Raw genomic sequence first — 25499 nt, 5'->3', positions numbered from 1 at the left:
GTGTATTGTTTGGGTATTCATTCTATTCAGATTTCATCCTTGCACGCATCATGTCTTAAAAATCCGCATCGATAATGGAATCACTAAAAAGACTTATATTTAGAAATAGAGTGAGTAGATTGGTTATGCACGTGCATTGTTGCCGGATGCCTCGAAGCTTGGTGTTGTCAAAAGGAAAAAAGGAAAAAAAATCATAGCGAGATTTTATGAAAACAAATCCCACGTGTACACACTGAGATCGTAGCGGCAAACATTCGTTCATTAATAATTTGTTCTTGTGTGCGCCACAAAAAGACTTGCAACAGATGACGATAGACAGCTAAGCCTTGAATGACGCCCTTTTCAAGGACGCGTACGAGAAGGGCGACCTTGCCAACACCACGCGTGTACGAGAGAAAGAGCGACCATGGGCTGTTCAGACCACAAACCCAGAGCCGACATACCGAGCTCACGGTACGAGATGAACAACGCAACAGAAGATCACAGCAGATTGCCTGATCGGCCTTTCGCAGGTTACAACCATGTTATCTACAGCAAGCTAGACGAGCATTCAGTGGGAACAGGCAGAACCAGGCATCCAAATGTTGTTCTCTAGTTTCAGGTTTACATCTCTGAAAAATACACCTAACCGTTCCAGATTCAGAGCGGATTGCGTCAGGAGAAAAAGCTCACACGCTAAACAAGCCCCTCTAGCCGGGGCGAGAAACAGAAGAGCACATGAAGTGCAAGCAAACAGGTTTTCCCTACAAATGGGAACTGGGGTAACAGGAGAAACCAAAGACGAGACCACCAACTAACCATATGCGGTCTCTGTTGCTTCCAAACAGTCATCATCTGAAAACAACAGCGTAGCGATCAGATCAAATGTATCTCAGGAGGATCGACAGGTCAGGTATCACATGACATTTGGATATACTCCCTCCGTCCCAAAATAAGTGTCTCGACTTTGTACTAACTTTAGTACGAAGTTGTACTATAGTTGAGACACTTATTTACAAAGTTGTACTGTAGTTGAGACACTTATTTTGGGACGGAGGGAATAGTATATAAGTACATACTAGACACTTACTGTGCGGCGGCGGTAGGCTACCTCTTCCGCTTCCCGCCTGAGCCTCCGACGGCCTTCCCTGCAGACCCAGGAGCTTTTGATCTTGCTGCTGGCGCCTTCTTTGCGCTCGACCCGTTGCCATTGCTCTTCAGGTTGAGCTGCACTTGAATTCCTGCGAGTGGAATCCAACATATAAATTAGTTATTATATATCCTGGCGATAATAACAATATCAAACAAGGCAGAATATGACAAATAACCTTTCTTATTATCACTCTGCAGGTCCAGTTTTGGCTTCGAGTCACCAGGCACAAGTTCATCTGAAAGAAAAACAGGAGCAGTCTATGCGCTGAAAATTGACTAGTACAAAAAATAAACTAGGTATGACTCTCAGCTGCGCCGATCTGTACAGCGGTGATACAAAAAACTACCATCCAAAATTACATCGTTGATGCTATATATTAGGCGTATAAATATGAACACAGCACTGTTTGGTTTATTTGACAGGCATAGCTACACAAACATTTCCAAGATCAGAGAAGACAAAATTCATCACACCTGGAGTACATAATAATTAAAAAATGCAAAGTTTCTTGTGATGGAACAACAATTCCATGACCCTCCCAACAGTTTTCTGGCATTACTAAAGAACATCAGGAGTACCCAGAAAAGAAAAGAGCATCAGGCTCTGAGCAATTTGCTAGCATCTGTGACAGATCTATAAGCCTGACTGAAGACCAGATTCCAAGTTTCTCATTGAATTTCTGCCCCTGCTGCAAACCCATTTATGCTTTTATGCAAGTAGGAATATATTAGGTACAGCAACAATGCTCTGCAGAAAACAATTCTTCTAGCAGTGCATTGCATGTTACAGATAATGCACTCTGATATCCCACTTTTCACAGAACAAACTACATGGGAGTAGGCCTGAATTTGGCGGTAATGCAAACTAAAAAAAGAGCCTGACTGACCACTGTGATCCTTCCGACTGAATGTTAGAAGTTTGGAGCAAATAAGTACAGACAAAAACGTAGTCTTATTACAGATATTTATTCATAGTTCCTTGGACTGATGATTACTCGATTAGTATCTCTGCCAACACCAGATACACCGTATCATGACTGGCTAAAGACATACTGTATGGCATGTTACAGATAAAATAACGAATGAAAATGCATATGAAAATGTTGTAGCAATACTGGTACCAATTGTGTCAACAGATTTATCTGTATTCCTAAAACAGACCACACTAATCAATATGTACAACAGCAAGCATTAAAGATTAAAGATTCTCTTTTGGTACAATATATTCATTTACCGAGAAAAAAGCACGTACCATCATTTTCAGCATCAGACAATTCCTCTTCATCACCTTCTGCAGATGCTACTCCAGTTTCTTCAGGCAAACTCTCATCCAATGGCTCCAGGATTGCTGCCACTCGTTTCTTTAAAGTTTTTTTCATGCCAGGGATATTTATTAGATCTGCTGATCGAACAACACGAGAGCTACTTCCTTGTTTGTATGCCTTCGTCAAGGCACTTTTAACAGCTGGTTGAATACCATCCATAGGATTTGGATGGCCCTGCAGAACAAAAATGTATTCAGCACCATGTAAAGGAAAGAGGGTAATCAAATTACATTGAAACAACATTGCTCAACTAAGACATTATCCTGCTTGGATGCTTCAATAAATTAATTTGAGCAGTGAACTTAGTTGTAATGATAAAGATCTGAATTGAACAACAATGCACCGAAAAACAAATAAAGGACCTAATCTTTGACAAGCTACATAAGCTTGTGGAGTTGATGGCAAATACTGCGATACTGAAAACATACATTGTCCGACCAAGTAGATTCTATTGTTTCTTTGTTGTATTTTTTAACTTGTCTCTGTATTCTCATCACTACTGCACGAATTATCATGTCCAGAATTCCACACCATCACGAGCTTCATATTTCACTGATGTTTTCAAGCAATTTTTATAGCTCCCACGATGCAAACTATGAAAACATTACACAGAAGACAAATGCAACAGTTGCCGATGCAATTACCACAAACACGTTCTCAAAATAATTAGCACAGTGCAACATAGTTTGCATCATCTAGAATATCTACAATGGATAACTTTAACATTACATTAAACCAAATACGTTTAAGTATATGTATTATCTGTCAACTAAATTGCCACTCAAAGAGACAGTTAATGAACACCATCAGGCAGTTTTTAGAATAATAACCAACCTTAAATTTAGATAATTCAACAAGCGTGTCAAAGTCTTCCTGGCTTAAAGAGTAGGTATCCATAAACTCCACCACCTTTTGGACAGCTTCCTCCTGCAGAAAATTACAAATATAAGATCACCGGCAGATTTCTCAGTTAAAAGGTTTCTCCATGGGAGATTACTGCATTGCAAACGAGCAACCAATAGTGTGCGTGCAGAGTGCATATTTTGCCAACGAAAGAAATACTAATTCTAAGATGATAATAGTTGAATTGAGAAAGCATGCAAAGTTGCAAGCCTTTGTGTGTCAAACCCCGCCTAGCCCCTTGACAAAATCCTTAAATAACAAAAATAAGATTTCTCCTCTTTTTATTAAAAATAAAATTAGCCAATTCATCATGCATTACTTCCTCACAAGGAGCAGACCTGTCAAGGTACACAATTCGGACAATATGCAGCAATATGCTTGAACAAATGCAGCAGTTGACATATGATACTTCGATGAATCTTCTGTGGAAGCTTTGAACAAAAAATCAATTTTATGCTTCGCTCATTTAGTGAATGATCAAGAGTAGTCCAAGAAGGTCATGATAAACAATACCTTCGGCATTGTCTTCAGTGGGCCAGTCAACTGTCTCAAGAGAAGAGTGAGATAATCGAGCCTCAACGCCTCCCTGCAGATTCCAACAATTACAAGACTGAGACTACAATGAAACATAGCACAGATCCTTTACGGTCTTTCAAGTTACAACTTTTGTCAAAGGATCTTGAGTTCTGGTAAATGATTAGTTGTTTACAACACAAAGACGATCTGTTTTCTCAGCTTACATGGTTTGAAATAGAAAATCATAATCTTCCATCTCGAAGATGTGACCAAGGCAAGTTAAGAGAAGGGTAAGGCACCCTTTAATTCGCTGACTGTTGAGGCACTTGTTCATAAGTAGTTACATTGGAAAATGAGCAAGCCATGTCCAGCAACTAATAGTTGGCTGGCCACTTAAAAGAAATCCATGACCCATATATTTTTCCTAGCAGATGATAATGTGGTCCTTGTCTTCACTCATGCTGAAAGTTCCATATCATTTTATCATGGTTACAAGTAATAAAACAATTAGCCAAGAAAATCATTAGCTTGTTTTTTTGTTCTCTGATCTATATCGATAATCCAACAATCAATGTACATAAGTACCCTACTCTTTACCAGTGAAAAACATGGTTCTGGTGGTTCCAGGGTAAGTATCAATTTTACTACTAATCCAGAAACTTAACAAAGTAGGATTCGGCAGAAAGCAAGCTAGTTTTGGACTATACCCACCTATCCAAATTAGCTTGCTGTGATGCAAGAATATGACTATGGACATCTTCCAGTAGCCTTTTGTTTTTGTTAGTGGTTGAGTACTTGCCCAACCATCCACCAAACCTATTAAAGTTTCTTTCACCCTGCAAAAAATCATTATCCAGTTCAGTCTACTAAAATTCAGAAAAAATAGAATATACTCAATAGTAGTAATGGATGGTTAGGGTTTGAACTTTACTGCTTCAAGGACTTCTCTATTTCCATGCATCAAAGCAGCACTGAAATTTTTTGAAAGAGATTAGATAACTGTGTTGAAACATTCGAATAAATCAATACCGCTACATATTAACCATTGGGAAAGATCAATGCACATACGGTACTATTGATGAAGCCAAACAGGCAGCTTGGGACAGCTGCCACTGTCGATATCTTCTTATTTGCACATTAACAATATCACCGTCCGCTATAGACTCAGCGGCACGGGCAAGATAATTCATTCTTTTAACTCCACTGTCATCCTTCCCAACGGCACTAGGCCGATAATTGATATAATTTTCCTATAATGGCACATATTAGCACACGAATATAACCAGGCTTAATGATAGAAGCAACTAGGGTAACAATAATTCAAAGACAGAAGCAGTCCTAAAGCACATATTTGTACACAATTCTGGTACACACCAACTAAACCATCATGTGTAGTTCAATACAGCAACTAATAGCTGGAATTTCTTTCATATAATAGCTGAGATGATTGAAAAGAAAAAATGAAAGCTAGCATCCAAGCTTTCCAGGAGAAACGTGTCAACATATGCAAAGCTGTAACAGCATTGCTATGAAATGGGAATGCCTTTGTGTTGACCAATTCAGAAATATTAGCCTAAGTTAGATGATGCACTAACAGTGCAGAGGCACGGTTGTGGGCTTCAGCAAGAGCGACCGGCCTCCAAGCATCACTAGCAGTGGAGCTTAGCTCATAGTGCTTAGGGGTGTGGCATGTGACATGGTTACCTACTCGCAGTCTTGTAGATTGACTTATTGTACCTGTCAATCCAAAAAAAGTCGAGAAACAAAAGTAGTCTGATGGATAACCTTAGGCACGCTACAATTTGTTAGGTGTGTGTTTGGTTTCTAGCCACAGTTATGGCTTGCCATGCTTTCTCATCCACATAAACATAACTTCCCGCCACACTTGTGGTTTCAGTTACCATGTATTGTCTAAGGGTAGTTGTGGTATGGTCAACCTTGAAGCAAACAAGACCTAAATTTGCAACAAAAAAACACAGATGCAATTTAGGCTCAACACTTAAATTGCACGCTATGACGGACTACTGATTACCATAACTTAAAAGAGTCGACATTTCAAAAAAAAATCAGCCATGAACTCTAACCACATCATTGGCATGTTGCCACCATGAACAAGCAAAACTGAAAAAATAAACAACCAAAACAAACTATTCATCCGTATTTAAAAAAATAACAAAAAAGTACTGGAAATGGAAGAAATATTGGTAAAAACATGTAAAAAAAGGATTTGATGACATGCCAGCGATGTGGCATTTAGTGGCATCTGCATGGCATCCACATCAGTCAAAACCACTTGGGAAACCGCTTTAGGTTGGAAAGTTGACTGTTCCAATAGTTTGAGGTTGCATTTCAAACGGTTTTAGAGTTCACAGTTGAAAGGTGAATTTTGGCCATAGTTCAGGGTTGAAAAGTGGAATTTTTTCATTACAATTATACAAGCATAAGTAGCTCTGCATTCAGTACACAGAAAAGAAATACATAGTAATAAAAAAATCATGATGCAAATGCGAAGGATTAACATTTGCACAGATGACAAAAACAAATTTGATTCAAAACCTGGATAATAAGGGGAACTAAATCAGGATCGCTCATGCTCAAGTCGATTCTCTCATCCATCCTTAGTCTCCCACCATTGAAACCGAATAGCCTGAAAGTTGAATAAATAACCATGAAGAACACTAGGTTTGAAAGCCATTCAAGCAATTAACCAAGTATAAGCATAGATACATTTAATTAGACGGGAGTGAGCATGGAACTAAGTGAATGAAAAAAATATCATTTGATCTGCTTAAATCTCACTAATCTATATAAAAAAGATAAAAGCAAACTGACAAATTAATTGCAGGGGCAAACAGTTTCAACTTCCAAGTGTCTAAACTAGTTGGGAATTGACATGTTTAGCCATTACAAAAAGCTACTGAGTCTTGTTCTCCAAAAAATACCAAAATCTATAGGGCATCATCTTCTTTTGACCGCTTCTAGGGCTGCATCTCAGTACATGTACAAACGTTTTATCCTAAATCAATTTAGCAACAAATGAAACCTTTAGATGAAGCTCAACGTCATCAGCACCAGCATCATCATGTACTTAAGTCAGGTACTTTTCCAACGGATATACAGTAGAAACTAGGAAAATGGTGGAGTTAGTTTTTTTTAAGGCAGCCCGGTGCATGTAGCTCCCGCTTGCGCAGGGTCCGGGGAAGGGTCCGACCACTTCGGGTCTATTGTATATCTGTAATGTGATATGTTCCCAATGCTAATAAAAAGTAACCCATCCCCAAAAGAAATGACTGGATCAAATACATTTGCATTAATAAGATCAAAACAGGGCGAGCAGAGTAAGTGATCGGAAAACTTTGTTAATCCTTAACACTTCCATAATTAGACAGGATATGTAGTTTCACACCAAACGCGAATTAATCAATAAACATGAAGAGATCATTGAAAGACTGACAATAAATATTCTAAATAACTCCATAGAATGACATTGATATACTAAAAAGAAGGAATAATACTTGTCCACAGCCGTGAAGGGAGAGATATCTTCATCTTTTGAGCTACTATTAAGACGCAACCTTATATCATCATATTTGACCACAGACTGAGAGAGACTCATGTATTGCAAATGGTTGAGTGCCATGCGAATATCCCCATGTACTCTTTCTGCAAGCTCTTCCATTGCATTCTAGCAGATGAGAAACCATATATTAGCAACTGAACGTGAAATATGCAAAGAATATTATGTGATTTAGTATTGAATTAGTTGAGCTATGTTTCCACTTTTTTTGAAGTTTTGACCATCAATAAGAACAGAACCCTGAGAACATATTGAACACACCTCTTGAGCTTGAATGCCTTCTTTTCTGGCAATCTCCATCAACCTCTTGCCCATCTGTTGAGTACAGAAGTTAAAACAAACCCCAAAACACAATTTGTTTTGTTAGAAATACAAATAGTGCTGAACCTGCCCCATATTAGTATATATAGTGTGAGGAGATGGGAGAAGTAAACCAGAAAAAACATAAAGTCAAAAAAGAAGCAACTTTTGCCAACAATTAAAAAAAATACCAAAATGAATATAACCACGTTTTCTTATGTTCAGAAAAAACATTAAGAAGGCGGATTTTATCAGATTAACTGGGTAGCAGCAAGCAATTGAGAACAGCAGTTCAGTTGTCATAGGTACGGGCAATAATAGGGTAATAGACAATAGTAGGAAAGCAAACAATAATTTACATCAATCATTAGAATATGGTGGCATGAAATAACCTGCTGCTTTGTTGGTTTCCTGAAGTTGAGTAGCAAACAGTAATTTACAAGGCTCTTCAGCTTCTGGCTATAACGATCATTACAAATGCAAACTATAGGAATCTTGGATATCTTGATGCTGGCAATAAGATCAGCAACTCCACCTCTATCACCAGCAGACATACCATCAACTTCGTCCATGATTAGTACAGCCTTAGGCTTCTTTGTCCTGTGAAATTGCTCCACACTTCATATAACAATAAAAACAAATCAAAGTGCAAAAGTTCAGGATATTGTAGTACAGACCGGTTGTCACTATAATTCAGAGTAGCATTGCTGATAAGCTCTTTTATAGAATTTGATGTGCTCCCCCCAACACCTTTCTCGATCTTGGAGTCTGCTTTACCACGACTATCACTTGCATTAACCTGTTATGCATATATTACTCATTTAAATTTATGACTCAAAGGTAAATAAAGAACACATAATTACCTGAAAGATAATAAGTGAAGTATGTAAGAACAAAGACACACCTCAATGGCCTGCAATCCAAGCATCTGACTAACAACTTTTGCAGTTGTAGTCTTACCAATGCCTGGAGGTCCACTCAGCAATACAGCTTTTTTAGCTCCACCATCGACCTGCTTCTTTCCTTTGCCCTTTTGGCCAGAATGAAGGAATTGATCCTCCCAACTTTTCAACCAATCATGAAGTTGTTTAACCTATATACATTAGAAGTTCGTCAATGCTCCCCGGAAAAAAACAATCCTTCATACTAAGTTATGTGTGCATAGATGTACATGACCAAAATAAGCAAAATGCAGAATTTCTCACCATTGATTGGTTGCCAACTATGTCGTTTGGAACTTTTGGCCGATATTTCTCTGTCCATTGCAAAGAACCGCGGTCAACAACCTTGACCTTTTGGTTGTTGGTGGAGTTGCTTTCTTTATTACTCTTTGAGGGAGTACTCTTGCCCATGGTACCGACTTGATCGACAGCTAAAAATTCAAAATCAAGATATGCATAAGCATCAACAACATGAGAAATGTCAATATTAAGAAAATAAATCATATCAATGGCATGTTATTTGCAGGATCAACCTAACATCTACTCCCTCCATCCCAAAGTAAGTGTCGCTGAATTAGTATAACTTTGTACTAAATCAGCGACACTTATTTTGGGACGGAGGGAGTACAAAGTTAGGAGTGAACTACCACGGTAATTATGTTCCAGGTTAATGCAACTAAGCAGGATTATGTTTGTCCTATAAACTATAGATGCATTACAATTTAGAAGTTCCTGGTTACCTCTTCTTTCAGCTTTAACTGGAGAGCTCTTCGTCTGTGACTTCTGTAGCTTTTCTGAATTGCTGTTACCTTCATGTTTGTTTACAGGAGCCTTTGCAGGCTTTGATTTCCGGATCATATCAAATAACCCATCTTCAGTCAAGAACGGGACGCTGCAATAAACGTGAGCATGTATCAAGCAGTGACAATTAAAAACAAACTTACAGAGTCCTTCTCAAAATAAAGCCATCAAGTAATACCCCAGATCTTTTGCTTTATTAGATTTCACTCCCCCAATATCTTCATCAGCCAATAGGTAACTCTGCCAACAAGCAATGTCAAGTTGTCAACAAAGATATAAGCCATTAATACTTACAGCGGCAACTTTTATAATACTACACATACCGTCTTTTTACTAATTGAACCGGTAACACGTCCCCCGTAACGCTTTATTAGATCACCCGCTTCCTCCCGTTCAAGACTGCAGACAAACAGAAAATTATGATTATTTACTGGCCAGATCATCTCAATAAAGAAAGTTGGAAGTGTTAAGATAATTATGTGCATTGGCCGTTGCATGATCAGAAAACAAAACACTTCGGTATAAAAAAATGAAGAAAGTAACCCGCACCTGTCAAGGGTACCACTTATGACAAATGTCAGACCAGCTAAACAGTCAGGGGCACCCTCTGGGACTTCCTACAGAACATGGAATGAACAGTTTAGGGTTGAACCTTTCAGAACATGGAATGAACAGTTTCGGGTTGGGCATTTCAGAAACTTATGACAAGAACTATGAATTACCTTCTCCCCTTTGTGAGGGGGGTCCTTCCTTTCACCAAAATTCATGAAACCTCTCCCACCCCCTCCTCTACCTCTTCCCCCAGGAGTAGCTCCTGCTCCTCTGCCTCCTCTTCCCCTTGCAGCTGCTTTGGAAGGGGTCTTGTCATCTTCATCCATCCTATCCTCCTCACCATCATCATCAAGACCAGTAGTAGTCTTTCCATGAGCCGTTCCTCCTCCTCTTCCAACCCTTCCCCTTCCCCTTCCTCTTCCCCTTCCGGCTGCTTTGGAAGGGGTCTTAGCATCTTCATCCATCCTGTCCTCCCCACCATCATCATCATGACTGGTAGTCTTTCCATGGGCTGCTCCTGCTCCTCTTCCTCCCCTTCCCCTTCCTCTTCCCCTTCCAGCTGCTTTGGAAGGGGTCTCGGCATCTTCATCCATCCTTTCGTCCTGGTCATCATCATTAGATGCAGCCTTCAACTTCTTTAGTGGTGGTGGCTTCACTGGAGTTTTCTTTTTCGAAGGCGCCACAAAGTCGTCGTCGTCGTCTTCTTCATCCTTAAGGGCCTTGTTTGCTGCGAAAGGCTTGATGTCATCCTCAAGGTCCTCGCTGCTTTTCTGAAGTTTCCTTTTAGAAGAACTCTTCTCAGCAACATCTGCATCTTTTTCTGTTTTGGGTGCAAAGTACTTGCTTGTCTTCCTTCTAACTGAAGCATCTTGATTGCCAGGCACCTGCATGGTCCAGATACAGTATTTGATTACAGGTGACGTATATAAACTGGGGGACATCAAATAATTTAGGTCAGTGGAAGCAACCAAAGAATTAAAGCGAGCCATTGGTCTAACTGCGATGGTGGTACAAGAATATACCCAGCTTAGAATCTGATTGACAGTACTATCTGCTAATACATCCTTATATCATGGGCTCATGGTGCACAACCAGACATGAAACATCAAAGTCGGTTCTTAAACTGTATAAACAGTGCATGCGAAAATCAAATCTAGAATCTTTTTGGGTGGTCTGTGTATATATATAACGATATTAATGTATGGTTTGCACAAAAGATTCCAACACTGATTAGCAGAAGGAATAAGGCATTTTAACAGGTTATGGTTGGGCCACTGCCGCAGGAAATGCATTAATCTAGAATTATTAAACTGTATGACCGAGGAAAATCGAGTTGCTGAGCCGATGCACTGCATCCTGGACAGCAATGCTAGAGAAAACAAACCGCTAAAGAAGACCTAGAAAAGCACCGAACCAACCAGATGAACGAAGAAGCAGAAAGAAAGAAGTCAGCATTCTACCGAAGATGTCGCGGCCTTCTCGGGGATGCTGAGCACAGGCTTCTTGGCCGCCGCCGGCGCGGCGCCGGCGGCAGAGGGCTTGGCCGCACCGGCATTCTTGTCGTGCGGCTTCATGAACCATTTCCTGATGTCCGACGACTGCGCCACAAGAAATCCAAGAACGGCGAAACCGTCAGCCGAGAAGAGCGGATCGAAAAACCAACCTTCCGCGTCGAACCAAGAAACCTGGATTAGCGAGGGGTCAAGAAAGAACTCACCATGTCAGTCCTGGCCCGGAAAAGCCCGGCACCGGCGCGCGAACTCGCCGGTTCTTGGCTCAATCGCGACGGGGAACCCTCTAGGGTTTTAGGGGCGTGGGCGTCGTCGCCTCCTTGCCCTCGATTTGGGTCGAATGGCGCCGCTAGGTATTGGCGCCACGCGCAAGCGGGGGGGCGATGACGGGAGAGGAGGAGGAGGAGGAGGGGGGAGGCGGCGGTGGCAGTGCGGGGTGGTTTCGGGTGGATGGGAGGGCGGAGGGGGGTGGGGGGAGACTGCGGGTCGGCGACGGCGGACGGGGGCTTGGCGACGGGTGGGCGTTCGGGTTTACCCGAAATTTGTCAAAAAAAAAAACGGAGATTCGGGAGGGGGAGAATCCTGATATAAGTATCTAGGGAGAACATGGGCCTCCTCAGAGCTTAGCGATTCTCGGCCGTCGGATCGATTTTTGATGCGTTGTGGACCGTTCGATCTCACTCCTGGTCGATATCAGCCGTTGGATCAAAAAAAGTTACTGCTACAATGAATAGTAGACCGTTGTATGCCCTCCAGTGTGCCACCGCCTGTAATTTCGCTGCCCCGCCGAGGGCATTTCTGTCATTTCGCGTACAGGGGTATAAAAAGTGGGCCGCTGTCGTGGGATGACCTAAGCCGCCTCCTCCCTCCCGCACCCGCGCCTCCCCCGCGCCCAGCTCCTCCCGCCTCGCCTCCCTCTCCCTCGAAACCCTAACCCGCGCCCGCCTCCCGCCCCCCCCCCCCCCCCCCCCGCCGCCGCCGCCGTCGTCGCCTCCTCTCCTCTTCCTCCCGCCCACGCCTCCCTGCCCCGCTCCCGTCCAGGGCCAGCCCCACACCGCCGTCATCTCGCCTCCGCGTCCTCTTCCTTCCTCTCCTCCCCATGGGGCGACGGCGGCAAGGACGGCGCGCTGCGCCCGCCCCCTCCGCTCCACCAGAGCCCTCCCCGTCCCCGTCTGCGCCCTCGAGCTCAAGGACCCCCGGTCGCCCTCGGCCCCGGCGTCCTACCGGGTCCTGCTCGCCGCCCTCGCCTGCGCCGCCCTCGGCGTGCTCGTCTCCGCCCCCTCCACTTTGTTTCCTCCGTGCTTCGATCTGGTACCTCCACTCCTCTCCATCTCCCCCTCTCACCCACCCCCTCGCCATGCGAGTGTGTGTGTGTTTGTGCAGCACTCGGTTTGGTCGGTCGCTGGTTCCTCCGAACAGTTGGTCCATTGAGCCCTGGGAGACCTTAGGGGTTAGGGACGGTCCCAGCGATGTGAGGGATCGAGCAGCGGCAGTAGCGGAGCTCTTCAACTTTTCTGATTATACTAGATACTAATCTACAATTCTATATATGCCATGCTATTTGGCTACCCATTTTCTTGATCTACTTGAATTAGTACTACAGAGATGTCTGATGTACGTGTGTGTGTGGTTTTGCTATTAGGAGAATCAAGGAGGTTCTGTTAGGAGAATTTCCTTTTGTTTCCATGGTTAATTAATCTTGGGAGTATTCAAAAGCAGGCCATCATTGCTATTAGGAGGGTCAAGGAGGTTCCGACAGTCTTTTTTGTTTAGTGTATGATGGTCACATTTGTATTGACATCAATATTCAGATTTAATATGTTTATTGGGAGACCTTACTTCTATAACTAGATCATGAATATCTTTTGATCTTCTAAGAAACAGTTCTCCTGGATATTCCAATTTATACCTGCTCATACATCTGTTATATTACAAATCATGAATATCTTTCGATCTTCTAAGAAATAGTTGACCACGTCAGCCCACTCCACATTGCATTGAACTATATGCAGTTTACTTTTATCATAAACCATGTGGCTTAAGTTAAGCTTGGCGGGTCACTGATTACTTAGTATGGCAGCTCTTGTCAAAAAAATAGTATGGCAGCTTAGTATTTAGTGCTTACTGTATTAGTCAGTCAAGTATGCCGAATACCCTATTCTGAAAGCACACACATGATATTTGAAGCTTTACATACACTTGGATGGTAACATAACACCCATGCTTTGAATTTTAAAATGCCAAATTGGCAATGGTCCTTAACTACCATATCTGCTCTGTAATCTCTGACTTGGTCGATGGAAAAGATTTGTTTATGGTTTCTGTAATCTCTATCGGCTATTCCCATAGCAAAATACTTGAAAGGTTTTGTTGGGGATCGTTGCAGAATTTTAAAATTTTCTACGCATCACCAAGATCCATCTATGGAGTTTACTAGCAACGAGAGGGAAGGAGTGCATCTACATACCCTTGTAGATCGCGAGCGGAAGCGTTCAAGTGAACGGGGTTGATGGAGTCGTACTCGTCGTGATCCAAATCACCGATGACCGAGCGCCGAACGGACGACACCTCCGCGTTCAACACACGTACGGAGCAGCGACGTCTCCTCCTTCTTGATCCAGCAAGGGGGAAGGAGAGGTTGATGGAGATCCAGCAGCACGACGGCGTGGTGGTGGAAGTAGCGGGGATGCCGGCAGGGCTTCGCCAAGCACAAGCGGGAGGGAGAGGTGTCACGGGAGGGAGAGGGAGGCGCCAGGGGCTAGGGTACTGCTGCCCTCCCTCCCCCCACTATATATAGGCCCCCTAGGGGGCGCCGGCCCTGGAGATCCCATCTACATGGGGGGCGGCGGCCAAGGGGGGGGAACTTGCCCCCCAAGGCAAGTGGGGCGCCCCCCACCCCTAAGGTTTCCAACCCTAGGCGCAGGGGAGGCCCAAGGGGGGGCGCCCCAGCCCACTAGGGGCTGGTTCCCTTCCCACTTCAGCCCATGGGGCCCTCCGGGATAGGTGGCCCCACCCGGTGGACCCCCGGGACCCTTCCGGTGGTCCCGGTACAATACCGGTGACCCCCGAAACTTTCCCGATGGCCGAAACTGGACTTCCTATATATAATTCTTCACCTCCGGACCATTTCGGAACTCCTCGTGACGTCCGGGATCTCATCCGGGACTCTGAACAACTTTCGGGTTACCGCATACTAATATCTCTACAACCCTAGCGTCACCGAACCTTAAGTGTGTAGACCCTACGGGTTCGGGAGACATGCAGACATGACCGAGACGACTCTCCGGTCAATAACCAACAGCGGGATCTAGATACCCATGTTGGCTCCCACATGTTCCACGGTGATCTCATCGGATGAACCACGATGTCGAGGATTCAATCAATCCCGTATACAATTCCCTTTGTCAATCGGTACGTTACTTGCCCGAGATTCGATCGTCGGTATCCCAATACCTTGTTCAATCTCGTTACCGGCAAGTCACTTTACTCGTACCGTAATGCATGATCCCGTGACCAGACACTTGGTCACATTGAGCTCATTATGATGATGCATTACCGAGTGGGCCCAGAGATACCTCTCCGTCATACGGAGTGACAAATCCCAGTCTCGATTCGTGCCAACCCAACAGACACTTTCGGAGATACCCGTAGTGTACCTTTATAGCCACCCAGTTACGTTGTGACGTTTGGCACACCCAAAGCACTCCTACAGTATCCGGGAGTTGCACAATCTCATGGTCTAAGGAAATGATACTTGACACTTGGAAAAGCTCTAGCAAACGAACTACACGATCTTTGTGCTATGCTTAGGATTGAGTCTTGTCCATCACATCATTCTCCTAATGATGTGATCCCGTTATCAATGACATCCAATGTCCATAGTCAGGAAACCATGACTATCTGTTGATCAACGAGCTAGTCAACTAGAGGTTCACTAGGGACATGTTGTGGTCTATGTATTCACACATGTATTACGATTTCCGGATAACACAATTATAGCATGAACAATAGACAATTATCATGAATAAAGAAATATAATAATAACCATCTTATTATTGCCTCTAGGGCATATTTCCAACAGGTTTAGTCTTAGGGAATTCTTCATATTTATTTCCTGTTCGAAAGAGAATCCCTCTTCCCGCACCTCTAAGCGGAGCACCCCTTCGAGCCCAAGCCGTGGTCAGTATCCTAATTAACCTGCCGCTTCTTGGATTATTAATTAGTGAGACAGGATCAATGGAGTTCGTAGTATACTTTGAGTTTATTTTACTGCCTGGAGAAAGAACAAGAGCCCTTTCTTGGAGGGGCGTTCACGTGGATGACCGAACTAAGTCCTCTTCTTTTTTGTATCTTGAAGTACAAATATGGTTTGATTTGATATTATATCATAGTATAAATTGTTAGATTCTGAGTCTATAATCTATAGACAGTTACAGTAGTTATGGTCAATTAATCGCTCCCCTGATTTTTGTACATTATTCTCACACGGAAAATATTGTTTGTTCCTCTCTTTTTTCAAGTTCACGCGTTGTACTGGAGATTACTGTAAGACACGAGCAGAGAGGATGATGTGGTAGTCAAGTTCTTCGTGGAAACCTTGCCTTGGTTGATCTTGCGGGCAGGTAATAGCTATTCTTTTTAGGCTGCTATTTTCTTTTCACCATGTCAACAAAAGTAAACTGCAAAACAATTTTCTTTGAGCAGTGAGCAAGCCTCTGAAATGAATAATTTTGGCCAAAAGCTCAATTCGATCTTGCTGTTCTGTGGCTCAAAGGTTGTTGACTACCGTTGGCACTACCCAGTTAAGTCTATCAGGTTGTAAGCTCCTCCATGTTATGTTCCTTTGTTTACTTTTAGTAAGATTTGCCCAATTGTTGGACTGGTTAATTCCTGTATGACCAAATAATACATTGGAAGATAGAAAAACATGTCTGCATGCATGTAACATAGAAGCCAGTGTTGAGCATGAGAGCCCTTTAAGAGAAGCTATCTGAAGGGTTATTTTTTGTACTATTCCATTTTAGGTTCCACTGATCATATATTTCTTTGGGGGCATTTTAGGCTCCTTTCAAGGAAGAACGGTTAAAATGGGATTAGGACGATCTTCGAAAGCGCTAACAGGGAAGCATGTTTCTGGTGTACCTGGTACTACAGAGTAAAATTAGGCATGCACCAACTGTTAGCTTCTTTCATTTTTCAATTCTTCTGGCCAGTAAACTCTGGTATAATGAACTGGTCACACAAGTTCCCGAGTCAGCGTTTGTTAGAAGGTTTTGGTTCCTCAAGGTCGGGTTTGCACCCTCGCACACATCTGCACCTCCGTGGACTGCAACTCCACCCAGGCCGTTGCTATAGGTTCACCTACTCCCTCTCTCTCTCTCTCTCATGGCTGGTCATCTAATTCTCTTGGATTGCAGGTCACCACTATCACAGGGCAGGACAAGGTCTTTGCAGTAGCTTGGATGTGTCATCGATCTCCCGAGCGCAATTCCATGACTAGCTTTGTGGTGGTGGGTAATTTAGTGCAACTTTGCCTGCTCATATCTGGAGTATGATAAGAATTTGGTGATTTTGTGCGGTACTTTAGCTTGCTGTAGACTTGTAGATATATGTAGCGAAAGCAAGTAGGGCATGTGATTTTTGTAGCTTTTATTATGATACATCTTTTAAACATGTGCTTTGTTGTACTTATTATTAGCAACTGTAGCAAGAACGGTTGCTGATCTCTATTGGACACACCCAGATGGAGATTTCGATATTTGCATCAGATATCTGTATTTATTTTAATTCTGCTTGCTCTGATTAAAATAGAAAATACCATCATTATCTTACACATTGTTCTGTTAGGATTGAATACAACAAGACACGTGCCCATTTCCGCTATTGTACCCTTGAATAAAATGGTAAATACTGCAGTTATCATATACAATCTCTCGGGAGTGAATACAACAAGCGCATTTTTGTTAATATCTCCTGCTTCCTGATGTATTTGTTTCTTGGTAAAAGCGAACTTCCAATTAATATTTTTGTGCTGGAGCAGGCTACAAGGTATGTATTCGGCTGTGCATATTTAATTTTAGTATCTGGTGGAGATGCCCTATTCAAGGAGAGGGAGGGTGTGTAAACTTTGTGAAATCCTTTCCTATTGATGACTTTGCAAACTTATCAGGAGGCGGTGTGAAGAAATCTAAACAGTTTATGAACTATATAGGAAGACATTTATAGGTTAGAAATAGTCAGTTCTACTTCTGCAGATTATCTAGATAAGTGATGAAGTTTAGTTAGTATTTTTTTCTCTGTCACTTATTTATCTAGCAAAATTGCGAACCCATGGTATGAGCCACTATTGCAAGCATTATCATTATGTTCTGAGGGAAACATCAACTTTCCAAAGACAATATCCCAAACTGGACAGTTGATACATGGAACCATTTTACTTTAACATTTAAAGTATGGCTGCAAATCTGGGATGCAGGAGGTGAAAATTCATTGTCTACTCAGTTTCTCAGTTTTCCTCTTTCAAAAGCAAGAGATTTTTCAAGACCTTGCTCCACTGCTGTGGCACTCCTTTGGCACCGTTGCTGCACTGCTCCAGGTAGGTTACAATTATTGCAAAGTTCTAAATTCAGTTGCAATGGCAAGAGTAAGTATGTACTTGTGTAGTTCTGGTTATTTGAGTTAGGGTGGTTGTGCATGTGTATTGATTCTTTCAATATAAAATTTATTGATGGTTCTGTGCATTCTCCTTATCCAGCTTGTCTTGCTGTTTTGAAAATATATGCAGGAGATTGTCTACCCTTCATTTTCATCTCCTACTTTGTTGCCAGTTGCATCAAACCATGTCTGCAATGCACTTGCACTTCTTCAGGTATGCTTTTACATGAGAAAGAAAGGAAACCCTCACTCCTGGTGGGCCTTCTGGTGGATTGAGAAGACTACTGCTTTCATATCATGCTTGCTTGCCATCTGCCCCTCAATTTCATTTTACTTCTTTTTTTAATTGCAGTGTGTTGCTTCACACCCTGAGACTAGGATCTCGTTCTTGAATGGTACTAAGCGCTACTATTTCTATGCCAAGTCTTAAATATTTCCATCGTTTATAATTATTAAAAAGCTTTCCTCATTTTGGTGACTTTACAGAATAAGTAAATCTTAACTAGCAGTGGTTAATAATTGAGTCTTCTTCCTTTTCCTTTGCAGCTCACATCCCACTGTACATGTACCCGTTCCTAAATACTACCAGCAAGACCAGACCTTTTGAGTACTTGAGGCTTACCAGCTTGGGTGTTGTTGGTGCTCTTGTGAAGGTAATTTAAAACTAGATACTTACGCAAACTAGGAATGGATGGTCCATATTGATTTTTGCTTTAAATTGTGAGAGGGTTGAACCAGAGGGGAAAACGGTGATTGGGATTGGTTGTATTCTTTTTTTTGTAGACTATATATTGTTCTTTTGGTATTCTCATTCCAGTAATCCAGTCATTTTAATCAAATGGACTCATTGGGATTGGATCCCAGGAATCCCAACAATAACCGTTATTTTTGAACCGAACAGGCTAATGATTTGTTAGAAATTATATTGTTTCTTCTTTTGGATATCCGATTTGCATATCATAAGAGTATTTTTTGTTGCTTTGTTTTTTATATATGCAGGTTGACGATTTTGAAGTTATTGGACACAAGCAGCTGCTTGAAAGGACATCTAGAAAAAATGGTGCATTATTAGATGCCGCCTCTCCTAATTCATAACTGCCACTAGGCTTCTCTTTTTTACATATACAGTATATATTACTTGCTTGGCTAATAGCATCATATCTTACGTCCTGCTCGAACTCTGTATTTAGTTCCATTGTGTTGTTGCTATTCTCTTGCTTGTGGCGTGTGGCCTATAATATGCAAATATTCATGACAATGCTTTTGGACTGTGCAATTCAGGAGTAGAAATAGTTGTAAATAAATTATGCTTTTGTGCAATTCATGAAAATGATTTGAGTACCGAGTTCTTCGAAAGGGTTGGAATGTGTAAGGTTAATTATTGTTCGGAGGTCATTAGGTTTATCCATTTCTACTCTTGGATATTTGCTCGGTGGGAAGACTTGCTAGACTATTGCAGCATTACAACCTGCTAGATTGAAGTATACGAATGTTTGCTTAGCACCTCCAGTTTAATGGCATGTCATTTCAGCCATAATTTTGTTGTAGGTTTGCATAGATAAATTAGTATCACTCTTGGTTTCAAAGTGTGTGTTTCATGGGACTTAGCTTTGTTCAAGAGACGTAACTCCAATTACAATTTTCAGCCAAAATTCTGTTGTATGGAAACATTCAGTGATTCTTTCTTTTTTATTTGAAGTAAGCCATAATTCTAATGGCTGAACTGAGCCATCAATGTGCTCCTCTTCCTCTCCAGCCGCCGCTCCCATCATGACACTACGTGGCATCCTTTGGTTGAGGTGCCCCCCCTCCCCATGCCTCTTTCCTGTGCCTTCTGACATCGTCGAGCCGATTAGAGTCGATGGTGACAAGGATCACGCTCATGGGATTTCGCTTTGCACCTCAACCACTCCTGCTAATGTGGATCAGGGGATGGATTGATGGATATCGCAATTTTGGTTGCCTGCTTGGACTGAAGTCTCTGAATGTTACAAATTCATTTGTCATCATGATCCTGTTTTTTTCATTGTTGCCTTTGGATAGTCAATATGATGTTAATTTAGCTTTCGCCTATGCAAGTTTGTCAGGCACAATAAAGATTTGAATGTTTGAATCATATCAGCAACAACTTGGAGGTGCTTATTTTCTCCATGGGGTCTTTCGGAAGCTTAAAAATAACACAACAAAGGTTCGCTCTAAATGTAATATTTTCATGGTTTTTGTCTACTTGCTTGAAAATTGGAAAGGGACATTTTCTTGATAATTTAACCCATCAACGGTCAATTGCTTACATGTTGTCGTTTCTCACGGTTTGATTTATATGTACTGTGAACTGCAAATACCTCGGCTCCTTGCAATATAGGAATCAATGGTACCCTATTTACTTATTGAATTATTTATTTCCTATATTATTTTGCTTGCGAAGTTCAGATTCAACTTAAGAACATGGACTGTTTGTGCTTGCTTGTAGGTTCCGATATTACACCAGAACTTTAGCTTTCTCGGGCATGTGACGATGGCTCCATGGAAAAAATCATCAAAGTGATTGTCGATGACCTTCAGGTCCATATCTCTCTCAATCTCGATTTTCTCTTATTTTGCAGATCAGAAGTGGACTAAAAACTGAGATATGACATGTCTTGAGAAATGCTAATGCCATGATAGTTTGATGTCTGTAGCAGCTCTTTTATTTTCGTTGAAACTTTTCTATGTGATATTGAGCACTGTATAAGTATCTTTTGGCAACTTCTACCATATATGTTTTACTTGGAAATTTAGCCCTGGAGCATCTATTTGAGCATGGTTCAACATTGCATAATGCAGTTGTTTTGTATTTGATTGCAAGATTTGCGCCTAGAATGCATAATGCCCAAATAGTAGGACGTGTTACTGCTCTTGTCTTGTGGTGTTTGCGCTCACATGACTTGCGGCCGTCAGGCAGATCTTGTAGTTCATGACTTCACTTTTTACACTATCTAGCGAAGAAATACCGAGTTGTTGGTTACTTTCTTCCACTGACTATGATCTGCCACATTCATCTATAGGTATATCAGTGTCAAATGACAAAAGAAGGCCTCCAGAAAGTTTGTTCATCAGGCACAAGCGAACGACAAAATGCAGGATCAAGTACATAAAGTTATCTTTTGCTTTTTTTATCCTTCAAACAACCAAGTAAATTGATTTCTCATGGCTCTGTTTTCACTTTTACAGTGGAATTCTCTTTCAACAGAACATCTGCATGATCTTTTTACTCTTCATGAACAAGTCAGGTGAACTTTGCTTCTCATGGCCCACTGTAGCATTTTCTTTGTGAAACATGTAAAGTTAAAACACTGATTTCGTATCCCATTCATTATTATTCCTTAGTATCCAAATGATATTACATCTGTTGTATTAACATGATTGGATTTTGTGTTTTCTTTTGCTACTAAATAATATTTGCTTACAAAATCTTATTCCGGTTTCAGTGCGAGAGAAAGTTGCATGCTATATGAGTGTTAAACGCCATCGAGCGATCTGAACAGAGCCGTGGCTCGAGTCGTTTTCGCTGTCCTGATCCATGGGTCAGGATTGATGCTTTCCGGTAACTCCGACAGTAGCCGAGTAAACGCAAGCATGGGTCGCTGGGAGCAGCTGTCTCCTACCTCTCGAGCCTGGATCCATCTTTTATCTAGAGAGGCAGCCTCGGCGAGCCACCGTCTGTGAGAAGGGACCTGCGGATACCCGTGAAGATGGGGTTCCTGCTGCAGCCGATTAACAGGTGCAAATTTGTGTTAGTGATGTGCGCAGTTCCGCAAGGATTTGTTTCCGCATTTCTGCATCTAACCTGAATTTTGGTAAATGGGGTTATGTAGACGCAACATGAGGGAAGCAGTGTGGACGGCCAAATCTGTGCGGCAGAAGTGGGGGCAGAGGCAGCGATTGGGGATTCCGCTCAGTCATCTGATTAATCCATAGAACAGATCGATCCCAAATTGCCTGGATAGACTAGAAGGTATGTCAGATTCCCGATCATATAGTGTTTGGCTGAATTACATCTTGCAGATTTGAGTAGAAAGTGCCACCACTTTTCGGCAGAAATGTAGTTAATAGAAAATATTAAAATAACAAGGTTGGTGTTTGTTGCCATGGGTAGCGGGGATTTTAGCAAATAATTAAAATTGTTGGATGATGCATGTGTGGCGCTTCAGCCAATCTATATTTTTAATCCGTAAGCAGTTAGTTGTTCCTGATGAAAAGAATGTGATTATGGATCAAATAAACATGGTTACAATTAATTCATAGTGTTGTGTTTCGTGGGGAGGGATTGTTAGCTATATATTTTTTTTGGAATCATGCCTGCATCATTATTTGAGAAGAATGTGGTGGGCAATCTGTTGCATGTACTAATTGTGTATGAACACTTTTATTTGCACACAGAGTTAGGATTTGGGCCACCGACCCAGGCAGGGCGCATGTGTATACTCAATTTGATGGGTGTACTGTTACATTTAGTTGGTTACTAACTTTTTATAATAATTTTGTCCATCAAGTATTCATGTGGTATAACTATCACGTGCCTGATCATATTCCTGTGGTACCCTGCAACTCATGTGCTTGTGTTGAACATTACATGTGCTTAAGATTTATTAAACCATGGAATAGATATGGAAAATTAGCATAGAACTATAGATACTGTGTACTTATGTTCAGATTGAAAAATTCATGTATCATGTCCTTCTGTAAGAAACTTTCTAATCCAAATGATTGGAGTGCTATCGTTTGGCCATACAAAAGCATAGAGGAATTGTAAGTAATGTGGTCGATGCTCGATAGTATCAGGTTCGTGTGAGGCAGTCCCTATGAAGTACATCGACAAGACAGATGAATTGCGGCACTTATTAGTATGCTTCCTGATTATGGCTCCGTAGTTGGCTCTTCTTTATTATGTCCCGTTCTTATTACCTCCTCTTATGTGTTCTTACTTTTGGTATCGAACTTCGTGTCGAATGGTTATCTTTTGCGGTCGTATGAACGCACCGAGCTTGATCCTGCCTTATAAACTTATGTTGATCTTAAGCTCTATCACAATTAAATGTTTCTTTACTTTATTATCCTCTATATGTGCAAATGTTATACCTGGTTTCTACTAATATAGTGTTATATGCTTCGGCAAAATGCTGAGACCGGCACCCTCGCGCCAAGGCGCGATTCCGATCTAATGGGAGATGTGGTCGCGCGGCTCGCGCCGAGCCGCCGACGAGCGAGGAGGTGTCGTGCAGCTGCGGCCCGTGCTGGTGCCGTGGCAAGTGAAGGCCCAGCCCAACATAGCATAAGGTCCTTATGCTATGTTGGGCTGGGCCTTCGCTACAGGCAGCGATTTTGCTGGGCCTTTTTTTTTCCTGATTTCAGGTTATTACTATATTCCTAAAAGAAAAGGTACCGGGACTATAAATCCGAATTTACCGCAATCAGGAGCACTTTTTGCAAAGGTCACTCACACCTTCCCAGATTGCGATAAGTGGCGCACTGTGTGTCACTTGTCACAACCACGCAGTGCGCCACTTGTCGTGACCTGCGAGTTTTCCCTTTTTTCATAGATCTGATTATTCAAAACATTTTATCTCTTAAACTGTGCATCCAAATGTCGAACTGTTTTCACCATTGGATTGGATTCCTCGCGTCAAGATCGTCAAAACTAGATCTCATGTTGAGAACTTTTGACGAATTTTTTTTCACGAAAAAACCGAACCAGGAGCACGCTTTTTTTTTTCTTTCCGAAAGAGGCACGACCGTGCCTCTCACGGAAAGGGAAAAAAAGAAAACATGTTTTTTTCGTTTTCGAGAGGCACTGTCTTATGCCCGGTTTCCGCTTCTTTTTTTATTTTCTTCTTTCTTTTATATTTTTAGGAAATAAACGGTTATATAAGAAATTGTGTGATTTTTAAAAAATTGCATGAATATTTTGAAGCTAAATGAACATTTCCTAAAATTATAATAACACTATTTTCAACATGTGACCACTTTCCTAACGCACAAGGAAGGGTCGAATCGACGCCCTGCGGCCAGTGGCGGAGCTACATTCTTTTTTTTTTAACTCGGAGCTACATGCATTGTTGAGGGGGGCGCCTTAGCATATTTAGTGAAGGAAAGAGAATTAAATACTTGAATTAAGAAGAGTATAGCATTTGCCCTCCCCCCACCCCCCGCCCCATGCATATTTTCTCTCGGACCCCCCTTTGATTCTCAACTAACTCCGCCACTATGTGCGGCACTAGATTGTGTGTTCGTTCGGCTACGAAGGCCTAATGATTCAATGTGAGACGCTGGATTTTGTGGAGGTGCGGCGAGAGGAGCAAGAAAGGGCTACCAGCACCATAAAATAAGCATCCACCATGATTGTCAAATCCCTACCTCCCTATGCATGCGATGCCGACAAGAAGGCACCAAAGTCTCAATCAAACGACACGAAGACGAGGCCGGAGACATCATCCTCACAGATTGACATGTTGGGTCCATGCAAAGGCAGACCGAAGCTCTCACATCCCTTCCTTTCTATGGAGTTTAGGGCCTCCACGGGTAACCCCAAATCGGACACAACAACAGACCACTGACACAAATATAGAAGCCGTCCATCCAACCATGTGCACCTAACTCCGCTCATGTCCACACATGTTTTTTTTCTACACTCGCGACACTCAAAATAATTATAGATATATAGAAATAATTCTTCAAGTAGTGCAAATATTCGAATGCAATAATAGTTCAAATATAAATATTACTCCCTCCATCCCATAATGTAATCTTAACATTAAGTTTTAAAATAAAGTAGTTTAAATCTGAATTCAACTTGTTTGCACATATGTTATGGTTCTCCTTAAAGCGACCACAGATGCTCAATCAGATCATTCTGAAGCTACTCATGAGTTCCTCGGTGTCGAATCCATTGCTGCATGTGGCTAAAATCCCGGAACATCATCGGATTATGCTCAGGAAGTTGGGTAGATCACCCATGTGCTCAAATTTCAGACCTTCGTCAACTTTTTTTTTGAAAAATATCAAGACTTTATTCATTAGATATAAGAAGTACATCGTTCATGAGGATCATTATAATCTCATCTACAGGTTCCTCAAACCAGACAGAAGTCAAAGAAAATCTAGCTAATTTAGCAAGCTCATGGGCTACTTTATTTGCTTCTCTATCACAATGTTCGAATCTAGTAATACTAAAATCACAAGCGTAATGAAAACAATCATCGAAGATTGCTGCTGCCGCACCCGCTGATTGTCCTCCATCCTGCATAGTATA

At 41.9% G+C, this 25499-nt stretch overlaps 1 protein-coding gene and 2 long non-coding RNA genes across 7 annotated transcripts; 2 read left to right on the top strand and 1 right to left on the bottom strand.

Moving 5' to 3' along the window:
- Positions 1–549: 549 nt before the first annotated feature.
- On the bottom strand, positions 550–12124 carry LOC109751645 (replication factor C subunit 1). The gene is made up of 23 exons (XM_020310526.4): positions 11764–12124; positions 11507–11644; positions 10217–10930; positions 10044–10111; positions 9818–9893; positions 9673–9734; positions 9434–9585; positions 8958–9124; positions 8657–8845; positions 8430–8551; positions 8145–8352; positions 7714–7767; positions 7391–7560; positions 6432–6522; positions 4944–5125; positions 4807–4846; positions 4587–4711; positions 3873–3945; positions 3291–3383; positions 2384–2630; positions 1308–1367; positions 1070–1220; positions 550–834 (listed from the first exon to the last, which is right to left on the bottom strand). Exons 1-22 carry the CDS (start codon positions 11764–11766, stop codon positions 1087–1089), a joined length of 3168 nt encoding a protein of 1055 aa, XP_020166115.1. The 5' UTR covers positions 11767–12124; the 3' UTR covers positions 550–834; positions 1070–1086.
- Positions 12125–12409: 285 nt separating this feature from the next.
- On the top strand, positions 12410–18151 carry LOC109751646 (uncharacterized). Of its 2 annotated transcripts, none has more exons than XR_005763705.3 (5): positions 12410–13921; positions 15639–16179; positions 16262–16372; positions 16619–16912; positions 16975–18151. It is a non-coding gene; the product is annotated as an uncharacterized lncRNA (long non-coding RNA). The 2 variants fall into 2 exon arrangements; XR_002230142.4 differs by having other exon boundaries at positions 16582–16912.
- Positions 18152–18348: 197 nt separating this feature from the next.
- LOC109751648 (uncharacterized) lies at positions 18349–22516 on the top strand. 4 transcript variants are annotated; one of them, XR_012188353.1, is made up of 9 exons: positions 18349–18425; positions 18564–18606; positions 18758–18864; positions 19211–19271; positions 20682–20773; positions 21256–21337; positions 21422–21480; positions 21679–21971; positions 22066–22516. It is a non-coding gene; the product is annotated as an uncharacterized lncRNA (long non-coding RNA). The 4 variants fall into 4 exon arrangements; XR_012188351.1 differs by having other exon boundaries at positions 19211–20773; XR_012188352.1 differs by having other exon boundaries at positions 18758–19271.
- Positions 22517–25499: the final 2983 nt, after the last annotated feature.

This window comes from Aegilops tauschii, chromosome 7 (assembly GCF_002575655.3).
Source record: "Aegilops tauschii subsp. strangulata cultivar AL8/78 chromosome 7, Aet v6.0, whole genome shotgun sequence".
In the NCBI taxonomy this organism is placed as follows: Eukaryota; Viridiplantae; Streptophyta; class Magnoliopsida; order Poales; family Poaceae; genus Aegilops; species Aegilops tauschii.
This window is presented reverse-complemented; position numbering and strand designations above follow the sequence as displayed.

Bases quoted from the DNA above. Each gene is read 5' to 3' on its own strand.
- LOC109751645 (XM_020310526.4), bottom strand. The intron at 10,931-11,506 runs GTAGAATGCTGA...TGGACCATGCAG, and splicing joins AGAAGGCCGCGACATCTTCG to GTGCCTGGCAATCAAGATGC. The intron at 2,631-3,290 runs GTTGGTTATTAT...TTTGTTCTGCAG, and splicing joins TTGAATTATCTAAATTTAAG to GGCCATCCAAATCCTATGGA.